This window comes from Schistocerca piceifrons, chromosome 10 (genome assembly GCF_021461385.2).
Source record: "Schistocerca piceifrons isolate TAMUIC-IGC-003096 chromosome 10, iqSchPice1.1, whole genome shotgun sequence".
Classification (NCBI taxonomy): Eukaryota; Metazoa; Arthropoda; class Insecta; order Orthoptera; family Acrididae; genus Schistocerca; species Schistocerca piceifrons.
In genome coordinates this window covers 36,583,360-36,608,701 of record NC_060147.1, presented here as the reverse complement: position 1 = coordinate 36,608,701, position 25,342 = coordinate 36,583,360, and the positions used below count along the sequence as shown (strand labels likewise).

The following is a 25,342-nucleotide window of genomic DNA, read 5'->3' as shown; positions in this document are numbered from 1 at the left end:
ATTTTATGTACTGCTCTTGGTATGAATGACTCATCCCGTATTAATTTAAGAAAGAAATTCAGTCATTTTTCAGTGTGCTAATTATATTGTTCTTTTCCTTTCAGATCGAGCTCCTAGTGAAAAGAAAATGTTCCCGGGTTCGCTGACGACCAACGGCGAAGGTCAGTTTGAGCGCTGGCGCTTTTAATGTAATTAGTAATTGTGCCACGCCTGTCGTTTCATCCTTTCACGTCACATTTCACGGCTCACGTCATATTTTATGTGTTACCGCTGATGAGCGAGTGCTACAGTGTATGAAAGGTGCTGTGCTTCACAATGGTACGAACAGAGTAAACTTTCCAGGTTCGAAGGCTGTGGTTTGACATTTCCTGACATGTCAGGCTATACAAACGACACCGCGCGGAGGAGAATGGTGAATAGTAAAAGTCAATTTTTTTAATCTGTATGATGCAGTAATGCTACATTCTCTGTTGTTCGTATTGCTATATCGCCGGTACCTTTATTGACTAGGAAAATTATTGGACAAAGCTTCTTGTACGACACCTGCACAATTAGATGCTCGAACTCTAATAGGGGCATTATCGATAGTATGAATGCAGTTGCGGCTGTGTTTCTTCTTCTCTACCCGTAGCAATTGGCGCAGCTATCTCTGCTGGCTTCAACCGTAGGTTTCTTGTCGCGGCGCCGTTGTGGGTGCGGAAAGCGGATCGCAGCGGTTGCTTATCTTATCACATCTCCGGTTTGTCCCGGTAGCCGGGTTGTCTCTATGCGCCCTTGCACTATTTCGCTTAAGCAGGTACTCCGTTTGGCAATGAGTTCCTGAAAATATTCACCTGGAGCCTACCGCTGCACGGAAGTGGAGTACGAACCAACACGAATTCGGACAAAAAGAGCCTGGTAGCATTTGAACAATGTTCAAACTTGAGCCAACAAATAGTCCAACATGAAGTACACCTCAGTCTGTATCTACGTGATTATTCGGCTATTCCCAATAAAGTGCTTGGCAGAGGGTTTAATGACCCACCTTCAAGCTGTCTCTCTACCGTTCCACACAAGAACGGCGCGCGGGAAAAATGAGCACTTAAATTTTTCTGATTTCTCTTATTTTATCGTGATGATCATTTCTCCCTATGTAGGTGGATGCAAAACAGAATGTTTTCGCAATCGGAGTAGAAAACTGGTGATTGAAAGTTCGTGATAGGATCCCGTCGCAACGAAAACCGCCTTTGTTTTAATAATTGCCACTACAGTTCACGTATCATGTCTGTGGCACTATCTCCCCATTTCGCGATAATACAAAACGAGCTGCCCTTCTTTGTACTTGTTCGATATCATCCGTCAGTCCCACCTGATGTGGATCCCACACCGCACAGCAATACTCCAGAATAGGGCGGGCAAGCGTGGTGTAAGCAGTCTCTTTAGTAGACCTGTTGCACCTTCTAAGTATTCTGCCAATGAATCGCAGTCTTTGGTTTGCTCTACCAATAATATTATCTATATGATCGTTCCAATTTAGGTTATTTGTAATTGTAATCCCTAAGTATTTAGTTGAATTTACAGCCTTCAGGTTCGTGTGACTTATCGCATAATCGAAATTTAGCGGATTTCTTTTAGTACTCGTGTGAATAACTTCACACTTTTCTTTATTCATGGTCAATTGCCACCTTTCACACCACACAGATATCTTATCTAAATCATTTTGCAATTCATTTTGGTCATCTGATGACTTTACAAGATAGTAAATGACACCATCATCTGCTAATAGTCTAAGAGGGCTACTCAGATTGTCTCCTATGTCGTTAATACAGATCAGGAACAATAGAGGGCCTATAAACACTTCCTTGGGGAATACCGCACATTACTTCTGTTTTACTCCATGACTTTTTTTCTATTACTACGAACTGTGACCTTTCCGACAGGAAATCACGAATCCAGTCGCGAAACTGAGGCGATATTCTACAGGCACACAGTATGGTTAGAAGACGCTTGTGAGGAACGGTGTCGAAAGCCTACTGGAAATCTAAAAATATGGAGTCAATTTGAAATCTCCTGTCGATAGCACTCATTACTTTATAAGTATAAAGAGCTAGTTGTGTTCCGCAAGAACGATATTTTCCGAATCCGTGTTGACTACGTGTCAGTAAATCGTTTTCTTCGAGGTACTTCATAATGTTCGAATACAGTATATGTTCCAAAACCCTACTGCAAATCGACGTTAGTGATATGGGCCTGTAATTCAGCGGATTATTCCTATTTCTCTTGTTGGGTATTAGTGTGACTTGAGCAGTTTTCCTGTCTTTATGTACGGATTTTTCTGTGAGCGAGCGGTTGTATATAGTTGCTAAACATGGAGTTATTGTATCAGCCAGCATACTCTGAGAGGAACCTGATTGGGTATACACTCTGGACCGGAGACCCTGCCTTTATTAAGTGATTTAAGCTGCTTATCAACACAGAGGATATCTACTTCTATGTTTCTCATCTTGGTAGTTGTTCTTGATTGCAATTGAGGAATATTTACTTCGTCTTCTTTGGTGAAGGAGTTTCGGAAAACCGTGTTTAATAAGTGTGCTTTAGTGGCACTGTCATCAGTGACTTTCCTTTTTTTCTTTCCTTTTTTTGATGGTGGGTGGTAGGGGGGAGGTTTCAGAGAGAAAAAGTTTCGAAAAGATTCGAAATTACATGTATTGTTGGAAGTCACTAAGACCTATCATTCTCAAGTACTAGGTGAATGTAGTCCGGGTAATTTCTGCGCCGTGAGTTACTATAGTTCACGACTTAAACACAGTATCTAAATGTAAGGCTTGTGTTATTGTGAGATTATATCTGTTAATGAGTAGATTAGCACATAATTTAATATTTTTTTAATTCACTTGATAGTTATATGAAATAATGAAATTTAAATCTTTGCTGACCCTGTCGGCTGTGATATAGGTAACTTGCAGCTGGCACTGGATGAGTTTTTTTCTTGTTTAGAAATAAGCCAGAGATCATATAGTGTGTCAGCATCGAAACGTCGAATAATTCGCGACGAGGTAGAGAAAATGGTGAAGAATGACATCATTCAGCCTCTGCAGAGCCCAATGTCGTCACCAGTGGTCCTCGTCAGGAAGAAAGGTGTAGTTGGCGCTTTTGTGTTGATCACAGGAAGTTTAATAAGATATCTAAAAAGGACGTTTACCCTCCACGAATTGACGATTCACTAGGTTGTCTGAACGGGTGGAGACGCATCAGCTGCGTGTCAGACGAACTCGGATACATTGTACATCTTGCTCATAATTGGGAGAGAGAGAGAGAGAGAGAGAGAGAGAGAGAGAGAGAGAGAGTGTGTGTGTGTGTGTGTGTGTGTGTGTGTGTGTGTATTAGACGCAAGTTTTGCCAGATGCTGGCTGACATAGCCTGTCATCTCTTACCTGCTTGCGAGAGTAACGTTTGGGAGGCGCTATTCCGGCTCACGACGTGCTTTGCGCTCTAGAGCTGTTGTGCTTCTCCCAAACATTTGCGTTATGATTTGAAAGAGCATAACTGATTGAACGCGAGGAATCTGTTTTTGTTGTCTGTTAATCGGTGCCACTCAAACTACCTCCCATGGCTGTAGGATGGAGCCTTACCCTCGCTGTGTTGCAAATGTGAGTCGGTTCCCTGTGGACGTCTACCTACGTTTCTACTGTCGTTCTCAATTACTGGATGAATGTAATCTGGATAATTTGCGCACCGTGACTTCACCGCCTCAAGACACAAAGTTTCGAACTATGATGGTTGACATGTTTTGTTACACGTTCACCGTAAAGTACAACTCTTAATGGTTACATTATGGCCGCATTTTAAATTCGGCCAGTAATTATTACCGAGCGAGGTGGTGCAGTGGTTAGCACACTGGATTGGCATTCGGGAGGATGGCGGTTCAAACCTGTGTCGGGCCATCCTGATTTAGGTTTTTCGTGATTTCCCGAAACCGCTTCAGGCAAATGCTGGGATGGTTCCTTTGAAAGGTCACGGCCGACTTCCTTCCCCATCCTTCCCTAATCCGATGACACCGAAGTTTGGTCTCTTTCCCAAATCAACCCACCTCCAGGCGACCTACATGCGTCATTGTGTGTAGGAGGTGAGGGTTATGGTGTAATGTAGTGGTTTAATAGTCGGCATTCCTGCCTAGTAACCAAGTCGCAGCTGTGGCACAGATTTTAATTCATTTATTCAGCTTGTGCCCTTGTCGTAGATGAATATGAGCCTTAAAATGTCTGATGGAAAATTTAATTTTAGAGAAAAAAAGGAAACTAATGACAGCCATTTTTCGGGCTGCACTCAGCCTCGTGATGCCAATTGAGGAGCTACTCGACCGAATAGTAGCGGCTTCGGTCAAGAATACCATCGTAACGACCGGGAGAGCGGTGTGCTGACGCCACGCCCCTCCTATCCGCATCCTCCCCTGAGGATGACACGGCGGTCGGATGGTCCCGATGGGCCACTTGTGGCCTGAAGACGCAGTGGTTTTGAGAGCAAAATTTATAAAAACTTGACAATCTTAGTGCCACATTACACTAACAAGTGGCTGTTACGGTTTTTGTAGCAAAATAAAACAACAACAAACTATTGGCCTGCATCCAGCTACCAATAATGAAGATGAGTGTAAGCTCTCGAAACACTCTGTGGGAGGAAATAGTGACTTACACAGGTAATTGTTTTATTTCAACTCTTGTTGTCATAAACAGTAAAAGTTCCTTAAATCAGTCCAACATGGACGAGATAAGGTTTTTGGTGTGACGCCATTCTTCATATTGCGCTAATAATTTCCTCTCGACGCAACTGCTACATAACTCAAGATTCTCTATGATCTGTATTGTATATCTACATATATAAAAGAAAGTCGTGTTAGTTACACTGTTTATAACTGAAGAACAGCTGGACCGATTTGGCTGAAAATTGGTGGAGAGGTAGCTTAGAACCAGGAGACGGACATAGGATACTTTTTATCCCGTTCGACCGCTATAAAACGTGGTATAACAAAAACGCATCTGGCATGGAATAACAAAACGCAAATGTCAACTAAACGTGGTATAACAAAAACACATCTGACATGGAATAACAAAACGCAAATGACTACTAAACGTTTATGGTTAAGTATCAGTATATATCATTAATTAAAAATTTAAAGAAATAATTTGTATTTTCTTTGAATCATCATTAACAATGCCGCAACCAAGACGATCGAATATTTCTCGACAAAGCTGGTTTGGAATAAGGAACCACTAGCTTTACTTCTGCTATTTTGGGCTAAATGACCACTTTGCTGTTTAGCGGTAGAATCGGCCTTCAACTGTTAGGTAACAAGTAGTAGACCTATTAGTCATTGAAGTCCAAAAAGTGGACCACTCTTCCTAAAATGTATGTTGTTTCATCGATAGATCGCTAGCGCGGTTGCGGTATCGTGATCCATTGTTGTTGTGGTCCTGAGACTGGTTTGATGCAGCTCTCCATGCTACTCTATCCTGTGCAAGCTTCCTCATCTCCCAGTACTTACTGCAGCCTACATCCTTCTAAATCTGCTTAGTGTATTCATCTCTTGGTCTCCCTCTACGTTTTTTACCCCCCACGCTGACCTCAAATACTAAATTGGTGATCCCTTGATGCCTCAGAACATGTCCTACCAATCGATCCCTTCATCTAGTCAAGGTGTGCCACAAACTCCTCCCCAATTCTGTTCAATACCTCCTCATTAGTTACGTGATCTACCCACCTTATCTTCAGCATTCTTTTGTTGCACCACATTTCAAAAGCTTCTATTCTTTTCTTGTCTAAACTATTTATCATCCATGTTTCACTTCCATACATGGCTACACTCCATACAAATATTTTCAGAAACGACTTCCTGACACTTAAATCTATACTCGATGTTAACAAATTTCTCTTCTTCAGAAACGCTTTCCTTGCCATTGCCAGTCTACATTTTATATCCTCTCTACTTCGACCATCATCAGTTATTTTGCTCCCCAAATAGCAAATATCGTGATCCATATGCAATTAAAAAAAAAAAAAAAAAAAAAAAAACTTTGCGCGGTCTGAGCCAAAAGGCAGAAAAACAACTCCTGAAGATCTACAAGGGGGACGGTTGGAACATACAAAAAATAGTAATAAAAAAACACAGAGTAAAGAATCATTAAAATACTTAATTTTTATGTGTATTTCCTAATAAAAAATTGAACTTAACATCCAAAATCTGATTATTTATTGGCTTTACGGCGGAACAGAGTTCGCTGGGTCACCTAGTTCTACTGTAAATCTGTGTGTCGCTACTATTATCCCCTTATACTGCACCAGCAGATTAACTACTCGTAGATGGTGTAGCATCTGCGTTCTTGTGGTAGAGAGGTTTGCATAGAGTTCTCACCTCGCCTCCTCTTTTCAGTGCTGCTTGATTTCTTACCTTTACTTGTCTGCTCGATTTTAAACATTCTTCGATAGCGCCACTTGACAAATCCTAATATTCGTCTCCTCATTTCACCGCCATAGCTTCAGGACTCTACTTTGGTATCAATATCTGACACCAGTAGAGCACAAGTGGTACTTTTGTGATTATTGGCCGGCCGGGATGGCCGAGCGGTTCTAGGCGCTACAGTCTGGAACCGCGCGGCCGCTACGGTCGCAGGTTCGAATCCTGCCTCGGGCATGGATGTGTGTGATGTCCTTAGGTTAGTTAGGTTTAAGTAGTTCTAATTTCTAGGGGACTGATAACCTCAGAAGTGAAGTCCCAATGTGCTCAGAGCCATTTGAACCATTTTTTGTAATTATTGTCGAATTCTTCAGAGGAAACAGGTGGAGGTGGTAGAGTAATTGAATGTGATGGCAGTGTGGGGCGGGATGGTGTGATTGGATGTGAAGGGCAGCGACCCCGTGGCCGGGGTTCCCGGTGATGGGCCGGCGACAGCACGTGGCGCGCTGATCCGCACGTGGCTTGCGGGGAGGTCCGCTGAGGCGTCCGGGAATCCCCCTGCGTGGCAGTGCGTGCGGCGCGGCGTGCGTAGTGCGTGAGGCGCCGGGCAGCGTCTCGCAGGCTCCGCGCCTTGCCCATCCTTCAGCTGCGACTCGTTCCGTGCACGCCATCAGGCACTAACAAGGATTGCTCGTCGATCTCGAACCCTTTAACAAGTGGGGTTGAGGGGATCCTAAGAAGAGCAGTAGAGATGCTCAGCCACCTCAAAGATTTATTGTGAACCGCTGTAAGGTTCTTCCTGGCAGATTAAAACTGTGTGCTGTGCCCGACCGAGACTTGAACTCGGGACCTTTGCCTTTTGCGGGTAAGTGCTCTACCAACTGAGCTACCCAAACACGACTCACGCCCCGTCCTCACAGCTTTACTTCTGCCAGTACCTCGTCTCCTACCTTCCAAACTTTACAGAAGCTCTCCTGCGAACGTTGCAGAACTAGTACTCCTGAAAGAAAGGATATTGCGGAGACATGGCTCAGCCACAGCCTGGGGGGGATGTTTCCAGAATGAGATATGCCCGCGAAAGGCAAAGGTCCCGAGTTCGAGTCTCGGTCCGGCACACAGTTTTAATCTGCCAGGAAGTTTCATATGAGCGCACACCGGCTCCAGAGTGAAAATCTCATTCTGGAAACATCCTGCAATGGCCTTGCCGCAGAGGTAACACCGGTTCCCGTGAGATCACCGAAGTTATGCGCTGTCGGCCTGGGCTAGGACTTGGATGGGTGACCATCCGCTCTGAGGACGCTGTTGGCGAGCGGGGTGCACTCAGCCCTTGTGAGGCAATCTGAGGAGCTACTTGATTGAGAAGTAGCTGCTCCGGTCTCGTAAATTGACATACTGCCGGGAGAGCGGTGTGCTGACCAGTATCCGCATCCAGTGATGCCTGGTTGCTGAGGATGACGCGGCGGCCGGTCGGTACCATTGGGCCTTCCAAGGTGTGTTCGGACGGGGTGTAGTTGTTTCGTACTTAAATGCTGTATTGTTCGGCTTGTGTTCCCCGCAAGGAATGTGGGTACAGAGCTTCTGATGTTAGTGAAACTGATAGAATGAGGAAGTTTTTAATCTTAAAGGACAAGATTGCTTTCGCTTTGTTGTGTAGCCGGCTATGGTGACCGAGCGGTTCTAGGCGCTTCGGTTCGGAACCGCGCGACTGCTACGGTCGCAGGATTGAATCCTGCCTCGGGCATGAATGTGTGTGACGTCCTTAGTTAGGTTTAAGTAGTTCTAAGATCTAGGGGACTGATGACCTCAGATGTTAAGTCCCATGGTGCTCAGAACCATTTGAACCATTTTTGAATTTGTTATGTAAACAACGGGTAACGTAGGCGGATCGAGCGCTCTTGGCCTTCACATTCACGATCCCGACTCGAATAAATGAGACGTTAATGCGGCTATACTGCGAGTGGTTGGGAGGAGTTAAGCTGCTCGTAAGGTGGCCACATCGCGAATTCACGCAGGTGCGGGCGCCGCCTTTCGCAATGAATGTGCTGGCAGCTTTTGGCGGCGTGGGACGTCTTTTTGTTTGTGCGGCGGTGATGGAATAAACAAGTGGGGGCGGAGCTGCGCTGGCAGGCTGCCGGCGCCTGGCGCCACTCCCTGCTACTGGCGCCACTGCGGGAAGTCCGCACAGGCGCGACAGAGCCGACTGGCACGTGGCGGGCGCGGGTCGCGGGAAAAACACGAGTCCGGCGGCGCTGTGTGCGCAGCGGGCCCAAGAGAACGCAATAAACTGGTAGCCGAGGTCGCAGGAAATATTTTTATTCCATGATTACCGCTTTCGGCGAAACTAAAAAAATGGCTCAATTGGCTCTCAGCACTATGGGACTTAACTGCTAAGGTCATCAGTCTCCTAGAACTTATAACTACTTAAACCTAACTAACCGAAGGACATCTCACGCATCCATGCCCGAGACAGGATTCGAACCTGCTACCGTAGCAGCAGCGCGGTTCCAGACTGTAGCGCCTAGCCGGCCGGAGTGGCCGAGCGGTTCTAGGCTCTACAGTCTGGAACCGCGCGGCCGCTACGGTCACAGGTTCGAATCCTGTCTCGGGCACGAATGTGTGTGATGTCCTTCGGTTAGTTAGGTTTAAGTACTTCTAAGTTCTAGGGGACTGATGACCCATAGTGCTCAGAGCCATCTGAACGATTTGAACCATTCACACAAGGTTGGCGCCGGTGCCGACACCTACAACGTGCTGACATGAGGATAGTTTCCAACCGATTTCTCATACACAAACAACAGTTGACCGGCGTTGCCTGGTGAAACGTTGTTGTGATGCCTCGTGTAAGGAAGAGAAATGCGTATCATCACGTTCCCGACTGATAAAAGTCGGATTGTAGCCTGTCGCGATTGCTGTTTATCGTATCGCGACATTGCTGCTCGCGTTGGTCGAGATCCAATGACTGTTAGCAGGATATGGAATCGGTGGGTTCAGTAGGGTAATACGGAACGCCGTGCTGGATCCCAACGGCCTCGTATCACAAACAGTCTTGATGACAGGCGTCTTATCCGCATGGCTGTAACGGATCGTGCAGCCACGTCTCGATCCCTGAGTCAACAGATAGGGACGTTTGCCAGACAACAACCATATGCACCAACAGTTCGACCGCATTTGCAGCTCGGAGGCCATGGCTGCGGTTACCATTGACACTGTATCACAAACAGGAGCGTCTGCGATGGTGTACTCGACGACGACGAACCTGGGTGCACGAATGGCAAAACGTCATTTTTTCGGATGAATCCAGGTTCTGTTTACAGCATCATGATGGTCGCATCCGTGTTTGGCGACATCGCAGTGAACGCACATTGGAAGCGAATATTCGTCATCACCATACTGGCGTATCACACGGCGTGATGGTATGGGGTGCCATTGGTTACACGTCTCGGTCACCTCTTGTTCGCATTGACGGCACTTTGAACAGTGGACGTTTCATTTCAGATGTGTTACGACCCGTGGCTCTACCCTTCATTCGATTCCTGCGAAACCCTACATTTCAGTAGGATAATGCACGACCGCATGTTGCAGGCCCTGTACGGGCCTTTCTGGATACAGAAAATGTTCGACTGCTGCCCTGGCCAGCACATTCTCCAGATCTCTCACCAATTGAAAACGTCTGGTCAATAGTGACCGAGCAACTGGCTCGTCACAATACGCCAGTCACTACTCTTGATGAACAGTGGTATCGTGTGGAAGCTGCACGGGCAGCTGTACCTGTACACGCCATCCAAGCCCTGACTCATTGCCCAGGCGTATGAAGGCCGTTATTACGGCAGGTGTGGTTGTTCGATTTCTCAGGATCTATGCACCCAAATTACGTGAAAATGTGATCACATGTCAGTTCTAGTATAATATATTTGTCCAATGGATACCCGTGTATCATCTGCATTTCTTCTTGGTGCAGCAGTTTTAATGGCCAGTAGTGTACACACTGAGCAGGCGAGCTTCGGACGTGACATCTGTTTTAAAGGCGTACTCCAAGGCATCGAGTCACACTGAGAGTGTCAACCAAGCAGTGTTTTACGCGGTCCATTACTTTTGGCGCCGTATGCGTGTTTGCGGCGGCGCTTGCCGGCGCCTTGTTGCTGGTAGCGCCGCGTCGGGGACTCCCCTTCTCCCCCCACCCCTGCCCATCCCTCCTCCCCCCCACCCCCTGCTTCCCCTCCGGCGCCAGGACGTTGCGGGGGCGTGCCGGTGGCGCCAGTCCGCTCACTGCTGACTCACGAGGCCGAATCGTTGTCAGCTGGAGCACGCCTGGCCCATCCCTTCTCTGCAAGCGCAATGAGCCAGCCCCAACAGAATGTCCTGCTCCGTGACAAACGGCGTGGATTCAGGCGAGACACGACTCGCGTTTTTCTCACCTCACGTCCCGAAAGCTGTGGATCGTGGTGACCAGGGCGATTATGGACTCCCGAGGAGCATTCGACTTACTGCCATGGCCAAGCTTACTGTCGAAAGTACTATAGTGTGTGTGTTGTATCATGCGAAGATTGTCCATCTGTTGAAGATTTCTTGCCGCGAGGAATTAGCCGAGCGGTTTAAGGGGCTGCAGTCATGGACTTTGCGGCTGGTACCGGCGGAGGTTCGAAGCCTCCCTCGGGCACGGATGTGTGTGTTTGTCCTTGGGATAATTTAGATTAAGTGGTGTGTAAGCTTTGGGGCTGGTGACCTTAGCAGTTAAGTCCTATAAGTTTTCACACACATTTGAACATTTTTTGAAGATTTCTTGATCAGGAGGTTTTGTTGTTTACTTCATAACATTTGCAGCTTGCCGTAGTGTTCTACTATATTGAGTTCCTGCTTGATGCGTTTCGGGAAATAATTCTAAAATTCCTTTTTCGTGTGTTAAGGCATTTATGCGTGATATTTTCGATGCGTGAGCTGCTATGCCGTAACACGAAAAACTTATCTTGACAATGGCATTCAATTCCAGAAACGTGTCACATAGATAATAATTCTGTCTTGCAGCAGAAAAACCTATTTTATAAGAAAAAAATTAGTTTTGTAAGGGCCGGCTTTCACCAACCGTTTCTAATGGATAAAATAATCATATAGTCAACACTGAACTTAGGCGCAGATTCCTTAGTGAGTATGATTCTTTCACTTAGGAACAATGGTGTTGTACGTAGATGCCAAATCTCTTCTAGGCTTCATCTCAAGATGCTTGTCAATCAACCGAAACCGCTTATCAGCAAGTTGTAATTTTGTTTTATTGCGATCAAGACTATTAAAAACGAGAAAAATATAATCTTGAAAGGATAGTCATAGACTGAAGTAACTTCAGGAGTGTCACAGGAAACAGTGTTGGGACTTTTGCTATTCATTTTGTTTATTAGAGACGTGGCAGACAATGTTAGTAGTCATCTCAGACCTCTTCCAGACGATCTAATTATCTATGATGGACTGTCTCAAAAAAGCTGCAGAAATATGCACTTCGATCTTCAGAAGATTTCAGATTGGTGTAAAGATTGAAATTGTTTTGATTGTAAAAGTAGCGTCCTGTGATTACACAATCTGTCAAATCAGAATTGGTAAACGCACAAAAATACCGGTAAGTAACAACTTGTAGGGACCCCGGCGGGGTCAGGGATTTTCTCTGCCTCGTGATGGCTGGGTGTTGTGTGCTGTCCTTACGTTAGTTAGGTTTAAGTAGTTCTAAGTTCTAGGGGACTGGTGACCATAGATGTTAAGTCCCATAGTGCTCAGAGCCATTTGAACAGAATGCGCGGAAATCTTAATACGCGTTGGATTGGAATGCCGTCGCACTTCTGTGGTATGCAGTCTTGCAGATATAGACGTCGTAACAAGTTTAACACGCAATGTTTCAGTTTGTGGACAATAAATCAGTAAATCCTCACTATGATAAAATCGTGTTCAAGCTAACAACTTTATCTTCCCTGTACTGTGACGAGATGAGCTCCGATCTTGCCTACGGATATGGCATTCTGGTTCACTCAGTGTGCCTTGATAAATTAGCTAGGACTGTGGAAATATCTCGATAATGGGATGGTTGATGAAAGAAACACATCATTCACTAACTGCCCATCACAAAGCAGAGACGTGAGACTTCTTGGAACAGTAGGAAAACATTATCCCGTATAGAAAAAAATACCGATGAATATTTAAGAGGAATTTCGACACATGTTATCGACAGCGGATCTTAAACTGTTTCCATATTTCTAAGTGTCCCAAAGGCTTTTGACGCCGTTTCTCACAAGCGACTTCTAATCAGATTTAGTGTCTACCGAGTATCGCTTCAATTGTGTGACTGGATTCCTGATTTCCTGTCAGAAAGGTAACTGACGAAAAGTCGGAGTTAAAACAGAAGTGGTATCCGGCGTTTCACCAGGAACTGTTATAGACTCTTTGCTGTTCCCGATTTATTTAAAGAATTTAGGAGAAGACTTGAGCAGCCTCCTTAGATTGTTTGCGGATCATTTACCCTCTAGTAGTCATCAGATCAAAACCATTTGCAAAATTTATTTTGGTAAGATATCTACTTGGTGCGAAAAGTAGCAATTGTCCCCAGATGACGCAAAGTGTGATGTCATGCACGTGAGTACTAAAAGGAATCCGTTGTATTTCGTTTACGCGACAAATCATAAAAATCTAAAGACTGTCAATTCAACTAAAGACCTAAGAATTGAGACAACGAAGAGCTTGAATCGAAACGGTCACATAATGTTGTGGGGAAAGTGAACGAAAGACTGCGTTTTATTAGCAAAACACGTAGAACGTGCAATGGGTCTGCAGGACATTACCCATGTCTGATCTGTGCTACACTGTTGCTATGCAGTATGGGATCCTCACCAGATAGGTTTGACGGAATGCATCGAATAATTCTAAAGTATTATTGCGAAATAGGTTAGTGTATGTGAGTTGCGGTAGCAGTTATTAAAACAAAGGCGTTTTGCGTTGCGGCTACACCTTTTCACAAAATTTCAATGTCCAACGTTCTTCTCCAGATGTGAAAAATTTTGCCGGCGCCCAGCTACATAGGGAGAAATGATAATTATAATAAATCATAGCGCGCACAAGATTGAAGTGCCCGTTTTTCCTGCGCGGCCGGCCCGCTATGATCGCAGGTTCGAATCCTGCCTCGGGCATGGATGTGTGTGATGTCCTTAGGTTAGTTAGGTTAAGTAGTTCTAAGTTCTAGGGGACTGATGACCTCCATAGTGCTTCCATAGTGCTCAGAGCCATTTGAACCATTTTTTCCTGCGCACTGTTACAGTGGATGGGTAGAGAAATAGCCCGAAGGTGTTTCGGTGTAACACGCGCGAGGCACTTACGTATGAATTGCGTGTTAGTCATGTAGAGCTAGATGTAACCTTGCCACTGCAGCATTTTATTCGCACACTGGTAAACTAAACCTCCCCTCTCGTTGGTGTTGATAGATTTTTATTTGTATTAGCGGGTCACTGTTCGTGAATCTCAAAAGTAATAAGTTCTTCGTTGCTCATGCCACTAGCTACGCCTACTTCAAATCTTAAATAATTAAATTAAAACTGTACGAAGCAAGCTGTACAATGTAGCGACAGATACATTTTCTAGTGGCACTGTATTATTCTATTTCTCAAAAAAATTAATTTATCACCGAAGTTCAAAGTCGCTCGGTGTTTTAACAGCATTATGCGATTGTTTGGCAAGTGAAGACAAAGTATTAAACTTAATCAAACCTTACAGTTTTGCAGGAAATCTTTGCAGTTCTAATAACAGCTTTACTAACTTCCCTATCAAACCCCCAAAAATCGTCAGATATTTGGAAAGCTGGATTTGTTTTTTTTTTCTTTTTTTTTCTGCGTTCACTCTCTCGCACTTCAACGCCTGCTCTTAACTGGCGCTGTGCGCAAATCTCTTTCATGCTATGTACGTCTCCAACTCTGATATTAGGTGGAAGTCGCTGGGTGGGAGGCGTGTGTGTTGTGACCGATGTGCCAAAACTTTAGATCTGAATATTTTGTGTGTGTGAGAGAGAGGGGGGAGGGAGGGGGGGAGATGCATGTTATCATGAAGTAAATAAACTCATCGAGGCAACACATAATTCTCGGTTTGCTTTGAGTGATCCGACGTCTCGCAAAGCATAATTTTTGATAGTGCGTCCTCGCGTCGGTAAATTGATAACAAGCAGACGTTAAGTCATTTTTGACAAGTTACGACCCTGATCCCAGCCCGTCTGGGCAGTGCGTTTCCAATTGGGCTGTCCTGATACATTTGATGCATCGACTCAAACGGCCGCTGCTACACTCTTGAGCTGACACCATAAATTTGAGTCGTTCCGTGAAGCGAGAGCACTACTACTCACACATTTGTCGCGAAAGATAGGATTTTTTACCACTTGTGTGCTTTCACCGCCTTTAAAAGATTCTCACCACGGCAATGGATATGATACAGAAAGAAAATCCACACAAAGATTAATCCTTTATTATTGATCTGGTGCATAACGTTGGACGCCCCTTCAGGTTATTAGCAGATGGCGGTGATGCCTGTAGGGAAGTAGCAAAGCCAGGGGATTGTAGGGAAATGCAGGGAGACCAGCAGACAATTGTAGACTGGCTGTTGACTCACAGTGTAAATAAATGTAACATAAATAGACGAAAAATATCCACCTTTGTTCTATTACACTTTTGGAAACTGATCACTGGAAACAACTATCGTAAAATACCCAGGGTCAACCATCCACAGATACCTGAACAAATAGTAAGAAAAGCAGATGCCACGTTGTGATTCATTCGAAGGATCTTGGCCAAATGTGATTCATCCACGAAAGGAGGAGCTTAAAAAAGTGTTAGCTTCTTGAGTATAGCTCATCAGTCTGGGGCATTAGCAAGTAAGATTTGTAGAAGAGATAGAGGCTATCCAAAGAAGAGTTGCGCGTTTCGTCACGGGATTGTTAAGTCGGCGGGAGAGCGCTACGTAGGTGCTCGTCAAACTACAGCGGCAGACACTGCAAGAGAGGCGTTCTGCGTCACGGAATGTTTTACTGCTCAAACTCCGACAGAGTTCGGTCCGGAAAGAGTCGGACAACGTACTACTTCGTCCCTCATACATGTCGCGAATTGACCACGACTACAAAATTAGAGGAATGTATTCTGATAAAAGTCTACTAACACAGGGTACAGTCCCAACTGCAGGTTGCCTATCTAGCACCGCCAACAAAATAATTAGTTATTTACAGAATTTAAAATTTTAAAATGCTGTCATAATGGACTCACAAAGAGGTGTAATCTTATTTTAAATCTGCAACGCAGTAAGACAAGGGGACGATCAAAAAGTTTCTTTTTGAAGGACAAACAGACCAGAATCGGGACGCCAATCAGGTACAATCGCCGTGAATATTGAAGCAAACATCCCACCGACGTAGCAGGTTGAAGATACCAAAAATGATTCAAATGGCTCTGAGCACTATGGGACTTAACCTCTGAGGTCATCAGTCCCCTAGAACTTAGAACTACTTAAACCTAACTAACCTAAGGACATCACACACATCCATGCCCGAGGCGGGATTCGAACCTGCGACCGTAGCTGTCGCGCGGTTCCATACTGTAGCGCCTAAAACCGCTCGGCCACTCCGGCCGGCGAAGATATCCGGGGAGTCATATTCCTTAGAGTCGGGGGTGACTGAGGGGGAAGGTTCTTCACAATCCTTGGAGGGCTTTGGCATCTGAATTTAAATTGCAAACCTCTTCGCGATATACAATGTCTTCCTTGTAGTGTGCCCATACTGACCAGCAATACTCCTCAAGAATTGGTCGACTGAATTTTGTAAACTGTATCTTTCTTGGATGTACAGGTATGTTCTGCCTACGACTCGTTTTATGTGATCGTACCACTTCTTCGCTACAGTGAGTTTCAACAGTCTAGAATTTCGTGTTGCAACTTTAATGTGGACAAAAGCGTTCGCGAACGGTATTACTGACAAGGGAACCTCCCCATCGCACCCCCCCCCCCCCCCCCCCTCGGATTTAGTTATAAGTTGGCACAGTGGATAGGCCTTGAAAAACTCAACACAGAGCAATCGAGAAAACAGGAAGAAGTTGTGTGGAAGTATGAAAAAAATAAGCAAAATATACAAACTGAGTAGTCCATGCGCAAGATAGGCAACATCAAGGGTAGTGTGAGCTCACGAGCGCCGTGGTCCCGTGAGTGAAAAGTTTAATTTTTTATATAATCAACTTCGCCTTCCAAAATTCCAGGACATGTTCAGATTTGCTTGCACATATGCAGGATTTGACGGTCTACCCTCGGAAAAATTTGAAAACGTTAAAAACATATTTTTTGACAGAGCACAAGGAAAACTGTGCGACTGTGAAACTGTTGCATTTATTTGTTGCAGTTTATCTGACAAACTCTTATGTTTTCATCACTTTTTTGGGAGTGATTATCACATCCACAAGAAAAGCTAAATCGGGAAAGGTAGAAGAATCTTTTTACCCATTCGCCAAGTGTACAAGTTAGGTGGGTCGACAACATATTCCTGCCATGTGACGCACATGCCGTCACCAGTGTCGTATAGAATATATCAGACGTGTTTTCCTGTGGAGGAATCGGTTGACCTATGACCTTCCGATCAAATGTTTTAGGTTTCCATTGGAGAGGCACGTCCTTTCGTCTACTAATCGCACGGTTTTGCTGTGCGGTCGGAAAACACAGACACTAAACTTATTACAGTGAACAAAACGTTAATGAACGAACGGACAGATCATAACTTTGCCAAGATAAACTTTTCACTCGAGGGAAGGCTTGAACCAAAGACCTCTCGTTCCGTAGCTGCTGACGCTAACCAAGGGACCACGGCGCTCCTGAGCTTACACTGTCCTTGATGTTACCTATATTGCGCATGGACTACTCAGTTTGCATATTTTGCTTATTTTTTTCATAGTTCCACACAACTTCTTCCTGTTTTCTCGATTGATTTGTGTTCAGTTTTTCAAGGCTTATCCACTGTGCCAACTTATAACTAAATCTGAAGGGGGTGCGATGGGGAGGTTCCCTTGTGAGCCTCGCAAGTTTTTCATCCGCCAGTGTTAATGTACCGCAAATATTATTTGCTGTTAAACACTGTACTGTAGCAACATGTTTGCAGTAAAACTTCGATGTCGTTTTTAAACCGGGGGTGCTGTTCCTGAGGTAGCAGACGCGCCACCGTAAAGCACCCCGTGGCGCCAGTCGCTGGCGCCAGCGCGCGTTTTCGGGCTGGGCAGGTGGCGCGGTGTTGCGCCAGCGCGTCGCCTCGGCCGCTCCGCCTATTCCTGCTGTTAACGACGGCCGCGTCCTCTGGCGCGCCAGTGGTTTCCCTGGTATCGCGCCGGTTTCTCCGCGTGGCCGCCCGGCTGGCGCCAGCCCGCTGGCGCCCGCCTTTCCCTTCCCTTCCCTTCCTATCCTCGAGGCTGTTTCCGCCTCCACTGGCGCCAGCCGGCGCTGTATTTATACAGGCGACTGGCGGCCGGCCGCCGTAGTAGGGGTGTCCACGCGGCTACCCATCTCCTTTGGTTCGCCCTCCGTGCTTCGCGCTGTGCTGCCCTGTTATACTGCGATACACGAACGAAGGCACTTCGCGCATCCGTCGGACATAACTTTGTTGCCAGGTCCAAGCGACAGTTCGGTAAGCGCAAATTTTAGCTAATGCGCATCAGTGGGAAAAACAAACCCATTATGTTCGGATACACCATTAGTAGTGTCCTGTTTGACAGTCACGTCGTTTAAATATGTGGGCGAAATAGAATGAACATGTGAGAACTGCGGTAGGAAAGGCGAATGGTCGACTTCGGTTCATTGAGAAGAATTTTAGGAAAGTGTCGCATATGCGACGCTGGTGCGACCTGTTCTTGAGTACTGCTCGAGTGTTTGGGATCCGTAGCAGATCGGATTGAAGGAGCACATCGAAGCAATTCAGAATCGGGCTGCTAGATTTGTTAACCTGTAGATTCGAACAACACGCAGTTATTACGTGATGCTTCGGGAACTCAGATGGGAATCCCTGAAATGAAGGCGACCTTTTTTTCCCCAGGAACGCTATTGAGAAAATTTAGAGAACCCGCGTTTGAAGGTGACTGCAGAACGATCCTACTGCCACCAACATACATTGCGCGTATGGACCCCAAAGATACAAGAAACTAGGACTCATACGGAGGCGTGTAGACAACCGTCTTTCCCTCACTCTATGAGTGGTCCCCGAGCACCACACGGAGGCTTGGGGATTGTGTTTGTGCTTAGCGCTCGTAGAAAAACGCTTATCGTGCAAACTGTGTGTTTCGATTGCTTACGTGGAATTTCTCGCGTACCACCGCCATCAACTACTCCCAACGACTCACTAATTAACTCGGTACGATCAATTCTAGTACTTGGACTGGCTAACGTATTAACAGCAGATCGTTCAGAATACTACTCAATGCTCGTTGGGTGTCGGAGAATTCTATATGTACATGGATACTCTGCAAATCACATTTAAGTGCCTGGCAGAGGGTTCATCGAACCACCCTCACAATAAAACTTCCTGGCAGATCCCCAGTTCAAGTCTCTGTCCGGCACACAGTTTTAATCTGCCAGGAAGTTTCCTATCAGCGCACACTCCGCAGCAGAGTGAAAATCTCATTCCAGAAACACCTTCAGAATAATTTTGTTATTCCAGTCTCGTACAGTGCGCGGAGAAAACGAACACCTATATCTTTCCGTGCGAGCTCTGATTTCCCTTATTTTATTATGATGATCGGACCCCCCTTTGTAGGTCGCCGTCAACAAAATATTTTCCCATTCGGAGGAGAAAGTTGGTGATTGAAATTTAGTGAGAAGATTCTACCGCAATGAAAAATGCCTTTGTCTTAATGATGTCCCCCCAAAATCCTGTATCATTTTAGTGACACTCTCTTCCCTATTTCGCGATAATACGAAATGTGCTGCCGTTCTTTAAACTTATTCGATGTACTCCGTCACTCCTATCTGGTAAGGGTCTGATACCGCGCAGCAGTATTCTAAAAAAGGACGGACGAGCGTAGCGTAGGCAGTCTCTTTAGCACATCTGTTACATTTTCTATGTGACCTGCCAATAAAATGCAGTCTATGGTTACACTTCCCCACAACATTTTTTATTATTCCTTCCAGTTTTCGTAATTGTAATACCTAGGTACTTAGCTGAATTTACAGCCTTCAGATTTGACTGATCTTTCGTGCAACCAAAGTTTAACTAACGTATTCCTTTTAGCACTCATGCGGATGACCTCACACTTTACGTTATTTAGGGTCAATTGCCAATTTTTGCACCATACAGATTGCATTTTGTTTTGACCTACTGATGACTTTACTAGTCGATAAACGACAGCATCATCTGCAAACAACCTAAGACGTCTGCTCAGACAGTCTCCTAAATCGTTTCTATAGATGACGTAGGTGCGCCTATCGAGCCTAAATTCGACCGCCATCCTTCGTGATTCCAAATGTAGTCAAGTGGTAGACGCAATTCTTGGTCTGCATGCTTTCTGCGGTGTAGCGGCCTCACTCTGCTTACCTCCCAGTGGTTAAATTTTTCATTCGCTCAGTCTTATTGTCTGAAGACTGTAAGCGATAACCGTTTACAACGTACCACAATGGTATGACATTTGTTCTGCAACACCACTACACACAATCAATTAGGACAAGTACATGAATCTTTGTTTAATGCAGCACTGATGAGTTTACATCCAGATGGGTTTAAGCACGTGGGATTGGTACGTGCTGAGAACTGTCCAATAAACTGAGAGTCGCTTCCAGAACTAAACATTCGTCCAGAGATTGTCAGTTACATCACTGCAAGGCTGTGGTTGGCCCTAACCTCGTGGAGGACTGTTTATTTGTGGAAAACATATTCTACACTGATGGCCACTGCTAACGCGAGCTCCAGCCTGCGTAGATGATGCCCTTTGACCGAGAACTGATGAAGACAGACTCCTGACTGCCGATGATAAAATGATGGTTGACAAGCAGCTCCGAACTCGCGGCTTCGCCGATGAACAGGTTATAAAGCCACGCGGATTACTACAGTGGATCCGCGCGATTGGCTGATGCTGGTGGCGGGAACGTGCGCCCCGCTCGTTGACTTCGCAAGTGGAGTGATGTCATCGTAATGTGTGACGGACGCGTGTGACGAGGTGTGGCAAAATAGTGCGGACGTCGCTGGCGGCAGCTAGGGAGAGCTGCCGGAAGTCCTCGCTGCTCACGGCCTCGCCTCGATATAGGCATCCTGACATGTCCCTACGTCAGGCGGGTGGACTACGTGGCAGGGGTAGCGACATCCGATACGACAGTGGTCCAGAGGGAGTGGGGACGAACAATTTGAGGAGAGGCTTGTGGTATATCAAATCGGAAAAGAACCTCAAATTGCCCAACAGAAGTCACAGGGCATACGCACAGCGCGCGATTTTCAGTACTGTCATTCTTCGTGCAAACTAGTGCTGTTGATAAAATATCCATTGATTTGCTCCCAATATACGAGGCGTGTTTTTTAAGTACCGTTTTGAAATTAAAAAAAGACTTGCTAAGATATCTCAATAATTTTATTTTTACATGAAAGCCTGTACCTTAATCTACGCACTGACGCCATTAAAGTCTGATTTTTGCTTGTTTACGTTGTGTACTGAGTGTTTAAGATGCCTCCGATAATCGTGAGTCCCGCCGACTGTGAAGTACGGGCTGTTGTAATAGTGCTAAAGGCCTAAAAGCGATCGATATTCATCATGAGATCTGTGCAGTTTACGGAGAAAACATTATGAGTGATGGAATGGTAAGAAAGTGGGTGAGAGCATTTAAAGATGGCCGCACAAATGTGCACGATGAACAACGGAGTGGGCGTTCCTCGGTCGCTAATGAAAGTTTGGTGCAGGAAGTGGACAATAAGGTGAGAGAAAACAGACGCTTTACGATTTCCTCCTTGCGGGATGACTTTCCTAATCGTTCTCGTAGTGTTTTGTATGGCACTGTGACCGAGCACTTGAATTACCGAAAATTGTGCGCACGTTGGGTACCGCAAACGTTTAGACAGTGCATTGACTTTCCTTGAGTGGTACTACAATGACGGTGATGATTTCGTAAGCCAAATTGTTACGGACGATGAAACAGGGTGGCCGGCCGGGGTGGCCGAGTGGTTCTAGGCGCTACAGTCTGGAACCGCGCGACCGCTACGGTCGCAGGTTCGAATCCTGGGCGTGGATGTGTGTGATGTCCTTAGGTTAGTTAGGTTTAAGTAGTTCTAATTTCTAGAGGACTGATGACCTCAGATATTAAGTCCCATAGTGCTCAGAGCCATTTGAATCATTTGTAATTATCATTATGTTCAATAGAAAATTGTTGATGAAATAAATGCGGGGCATTACTTTCTGGGATATCCTCGTAAATTTCTAATTGTTGTAGAAGATGAACTTTGATGCGGTTTTATCGCTACAGAGAGCGGAGTGTCTTAATGCTTCCAAATTTATGTGAGAACTCTCGGAGCTTTTTAAATGAAACAAACGTTATTACCACGTGGAGAGGGAGGGAAGTATGCGGTGACGTGGCCCCCACGCACGCTGACGGTCGTCACGTTTCAGGCGAAGGGGCAGTTCGGCGCCAGAGATAGCGGAGCGCTATTCGGCCCCCTTATCTGCAGCGAGGAAATCACGGCACATCTGCTCCCACGCAGCGCCTGATAAAGGCACACAGGCGCCAGCCGCCGGTGCGAAAGATCACAGCCGGCCGTCGGGCAGTACTGACTTGCACACCGCATTCCAAAGGCTTCTTGTCTGGAGTATCTATCGTCCAATCTGCCCATTAAGAGTTAGAATCTTACGTTTAACACTGCAAGAGAAATTCAGTGTGTATTTCGGCCTAATAGGTCAACAACAGATCACATATTTGTGCTGAGGCAAATACATGAAAAGGTGTATGAGTATGCTATTGAGCTTCGTAACCTGTATGTAGATTTCAAGCAACTCTTAGTCTCGATAGGACAAAAATGATCAATCATTTGCTAGTGCTTGCTATACCATCTAAGTACAGGGTGACAATGATTGAACTATATGAAACATAACATAGCTACAAACTACGCCGTGAAAACACTTTATGCAACATGTAAACCTCACTACAGATATTCGGATTTAGGCTATGACATTTTCGATATGCCTGCCATCATTGACGATGACATGGCGCAGACAAATAGCGAAATTCCGCATGACCCGCTGAAGTGTCGTAACATCGATGCGAATGGCTGTTTTCAGGTAAGCAATGGTTTTGAGGTTTCTGCTGTACACCGTGTCTTTAATGTAGCCCCACATAAAGGAGTGGCATGTGTTCAGCCCCGGAGAATATGGTGGCCATTCGAGGCCCATTCCAGTGGCCTCTGGGTGCTCCAGAGCCAAAATACGATCCCCAAAGTGCTCCTCCAAGACATCAAACACTCTCCTGCTTCGATGGCGTCGAGCTCCGTCTTCCATGAACCGCATCTTGTCGAAATCAGGGTCGCTTTGGTTAATGGGGATGAAATCATCTGCCAAAACCTTCACGTACCGTTCGGTAGTCACTGTACCATCGAGGAATATCGCACCGAGTATTCCCTGACTGGACACTACACACCACACAGTCACCCGTTGAGGGTAAAGAGACGTCTCGATGGCGAAATGCGGATTCTCAGTCCCCCAAATGCGCCAATTTGGCTTATTGACGAACCCTTCCAAATGAAAGCTTGCTTCGTCGCTAAAGCAAACCGTACCGTGTGCATACTAATTTCCATCATGCTCCGCGGTCAACCGTGTGCAGTTTGAATGTTCTAACGCAAACCGTTCAGGAGTTATGACGATTTCATTTCATATATTTCAGTAGTTGTCACCCTGAATGTTCTTGTGTCTCTTTGACAAAATGGTTAAAATGGCTCTAAGCACTATGGGACTTAACATCTGAGGTCATCAGTCCCCTAGACTTAGAAGTACTTAAACCTAAGGACATCACACACATCTATGCCAGAGGTAGGATTCGAACCTGAGACCGTAGCAGCAGTGCGGTTCCTGACTGAAGCACCTAAAGCCGCGCGGGATTAGCCGAGCGGTCTGGGGCGCTGCAGTCATGGACTGTGCGGCTGATCCCGGCGCGCCCGCATCTCGTGGTCGTGAGGTAGCGTTCTCGCTTCCCACGCCCGGGTTCCCGGGTTCGATTCCCGGCGGGGTCAGGGATTTTCTCTGCCTCGTGATGGCTGGGTGTTGTGTGCTGTCCTTAGGTTGGTTAGGTTTAAGTAGTTCTAAGTTATAGGGGACTGATGACCCTAGATGTTAACTCCCATAGTGCTCAGAGCCATTTGAACCATTTTTTGATCCCGGCGGAGGTTCGAGTCCTCCCTCGGGCATGGGTGTGTGTGTTTGTCCTTAGGATAATTTAGGTTAAGTAGTGTGTAAGCTTAGGGACTGATGACCTTGGCAGTTAAGTCCCATAGGTTTTCACACACATTTGAACATTTTATGAAGCGCCTAAAACCGCTCGGCCACAGCGGCCTGCTCTTTGACAGAAGTCTTTTTGAAGTCCCAACAATGAAAATATACATTATAATATAGCTTTGGTCGTAACTACCCGATTATACTCCAACTTTCCCTATCATCCGATGACGGTTTTCTAAGAAGTCGAAAGCTGAAAAATACAATGAAAAATTTTTTTGGATCCGGTGCAAGACAACAGCTACATTGAGATCTTCGCTGGGCCTAATGCTGTCTGCTCTGTCTGAAAGTTTGTGCGCTTTGGGCAGTTACAGAGGAGAGCGGCAAGTGTGGGTAGAGTGGAGACGGAGACAACATAACGCAAAAAGCGCGCCGCCTCACTCGCACACACACACATACAGAGAGCGAGCGCCAAGCGGCTGTCCTTGACTCCTGGCGCGCCCACACACGATGATGGCCGGGCCAGGCGCCACACACACACACACACACACACACACACACACACGCGCGGCGCCTACCGCAGCGCCGCCGCCGGCCGGCCCGCTAACTAACGCCCGGCGCCGCGTATTTACACCCCGCTGGACAACAAATCCTCTCTCCTCTCGTCGCGGCGTAGCTGACTGTACCTCGTTCATCATAAGAATAAACGAGACGTAAACAAAGACGAATGCGATGACTGCTGAGCAGCCGTAGCACACGTTCACTGGTGGTGTTACGCTCTTGGAAGTTGTTGTGTGGTCTTCAGTCCTGAGACTGGTTTGATGCAGCTTCCCATGCTAGTCTATCCTGTGCAAGCTTCTTCATCTCCCAGTACTTACTGCAACCTACAACCTTCTGAGTCTGTTTAGTGTATTCATCTCTTGGTCTCCCTCTACGATTTTTACCCTCCACGCTGCCCTCCCATGCTAAATTTGCGATCCCTTTGATGCCTCAGAACATGTCCTACCAACCGATCCTTTCTTCTAGTCAAATTCTGCACAAACTGCTCTTCTCCCCAATTCTATTCAATACCTCCTCATTAGTTACGTGATCTACCCATCTAATCTTCAGCATTCTTTTGTACCACCACATTTTGAAAGCTTCTATTCTCTTCTTGTCTAAACTATTTATCGTCCATGTTTCACTTCCATGCATGGCAACACTCCATACAAATAATTTCAGAAATGACTTCCTGACACTTAAATCTATACTGAGTGTTTACAAATTTCTCTTCTTCAGAAACGCTTTCCTTGCCATTGCCAGTCTACATTTTATATCCTCTCTACTTCGACCATCATCTGTTATTTTGCTCCTCAAATAGCAAAACTCCTTTACTGCTTTAAGTGTCTCATTTCCTAATCTAATTCCCTCAGCATCACCCGATTTAACTTGGCTACATTCCATTATCCTCTTTTTGCTTTTGTTGATGTTCATCTTATATCCTTCTTTCAAG

General features: G+C 45.8%; 1 protein-coding gene across 1 annotated transcript in view; it reads left to right on the top strand.

The window, feature by feature from the left end:
* The window catches only part of LOC124718665 (mothers against decapentaplegic homolog 6), a 235,969-nt gene that overhangs the window by 174,969 nt on the left and 35,658 nt on the right, over nucleotides 1–25,342 (top strand). Inside the window, exon 3 of the mRNA XM_047244292.1 lies at nucleotides 105–161. Coding sequence (XP_047100248.1) covers nucleotides 105–161 — 57 coding nt within the window. The remainder of the gene's footprint in view (nucleotides 1–104; nucleotides 162–25,342) is intronic.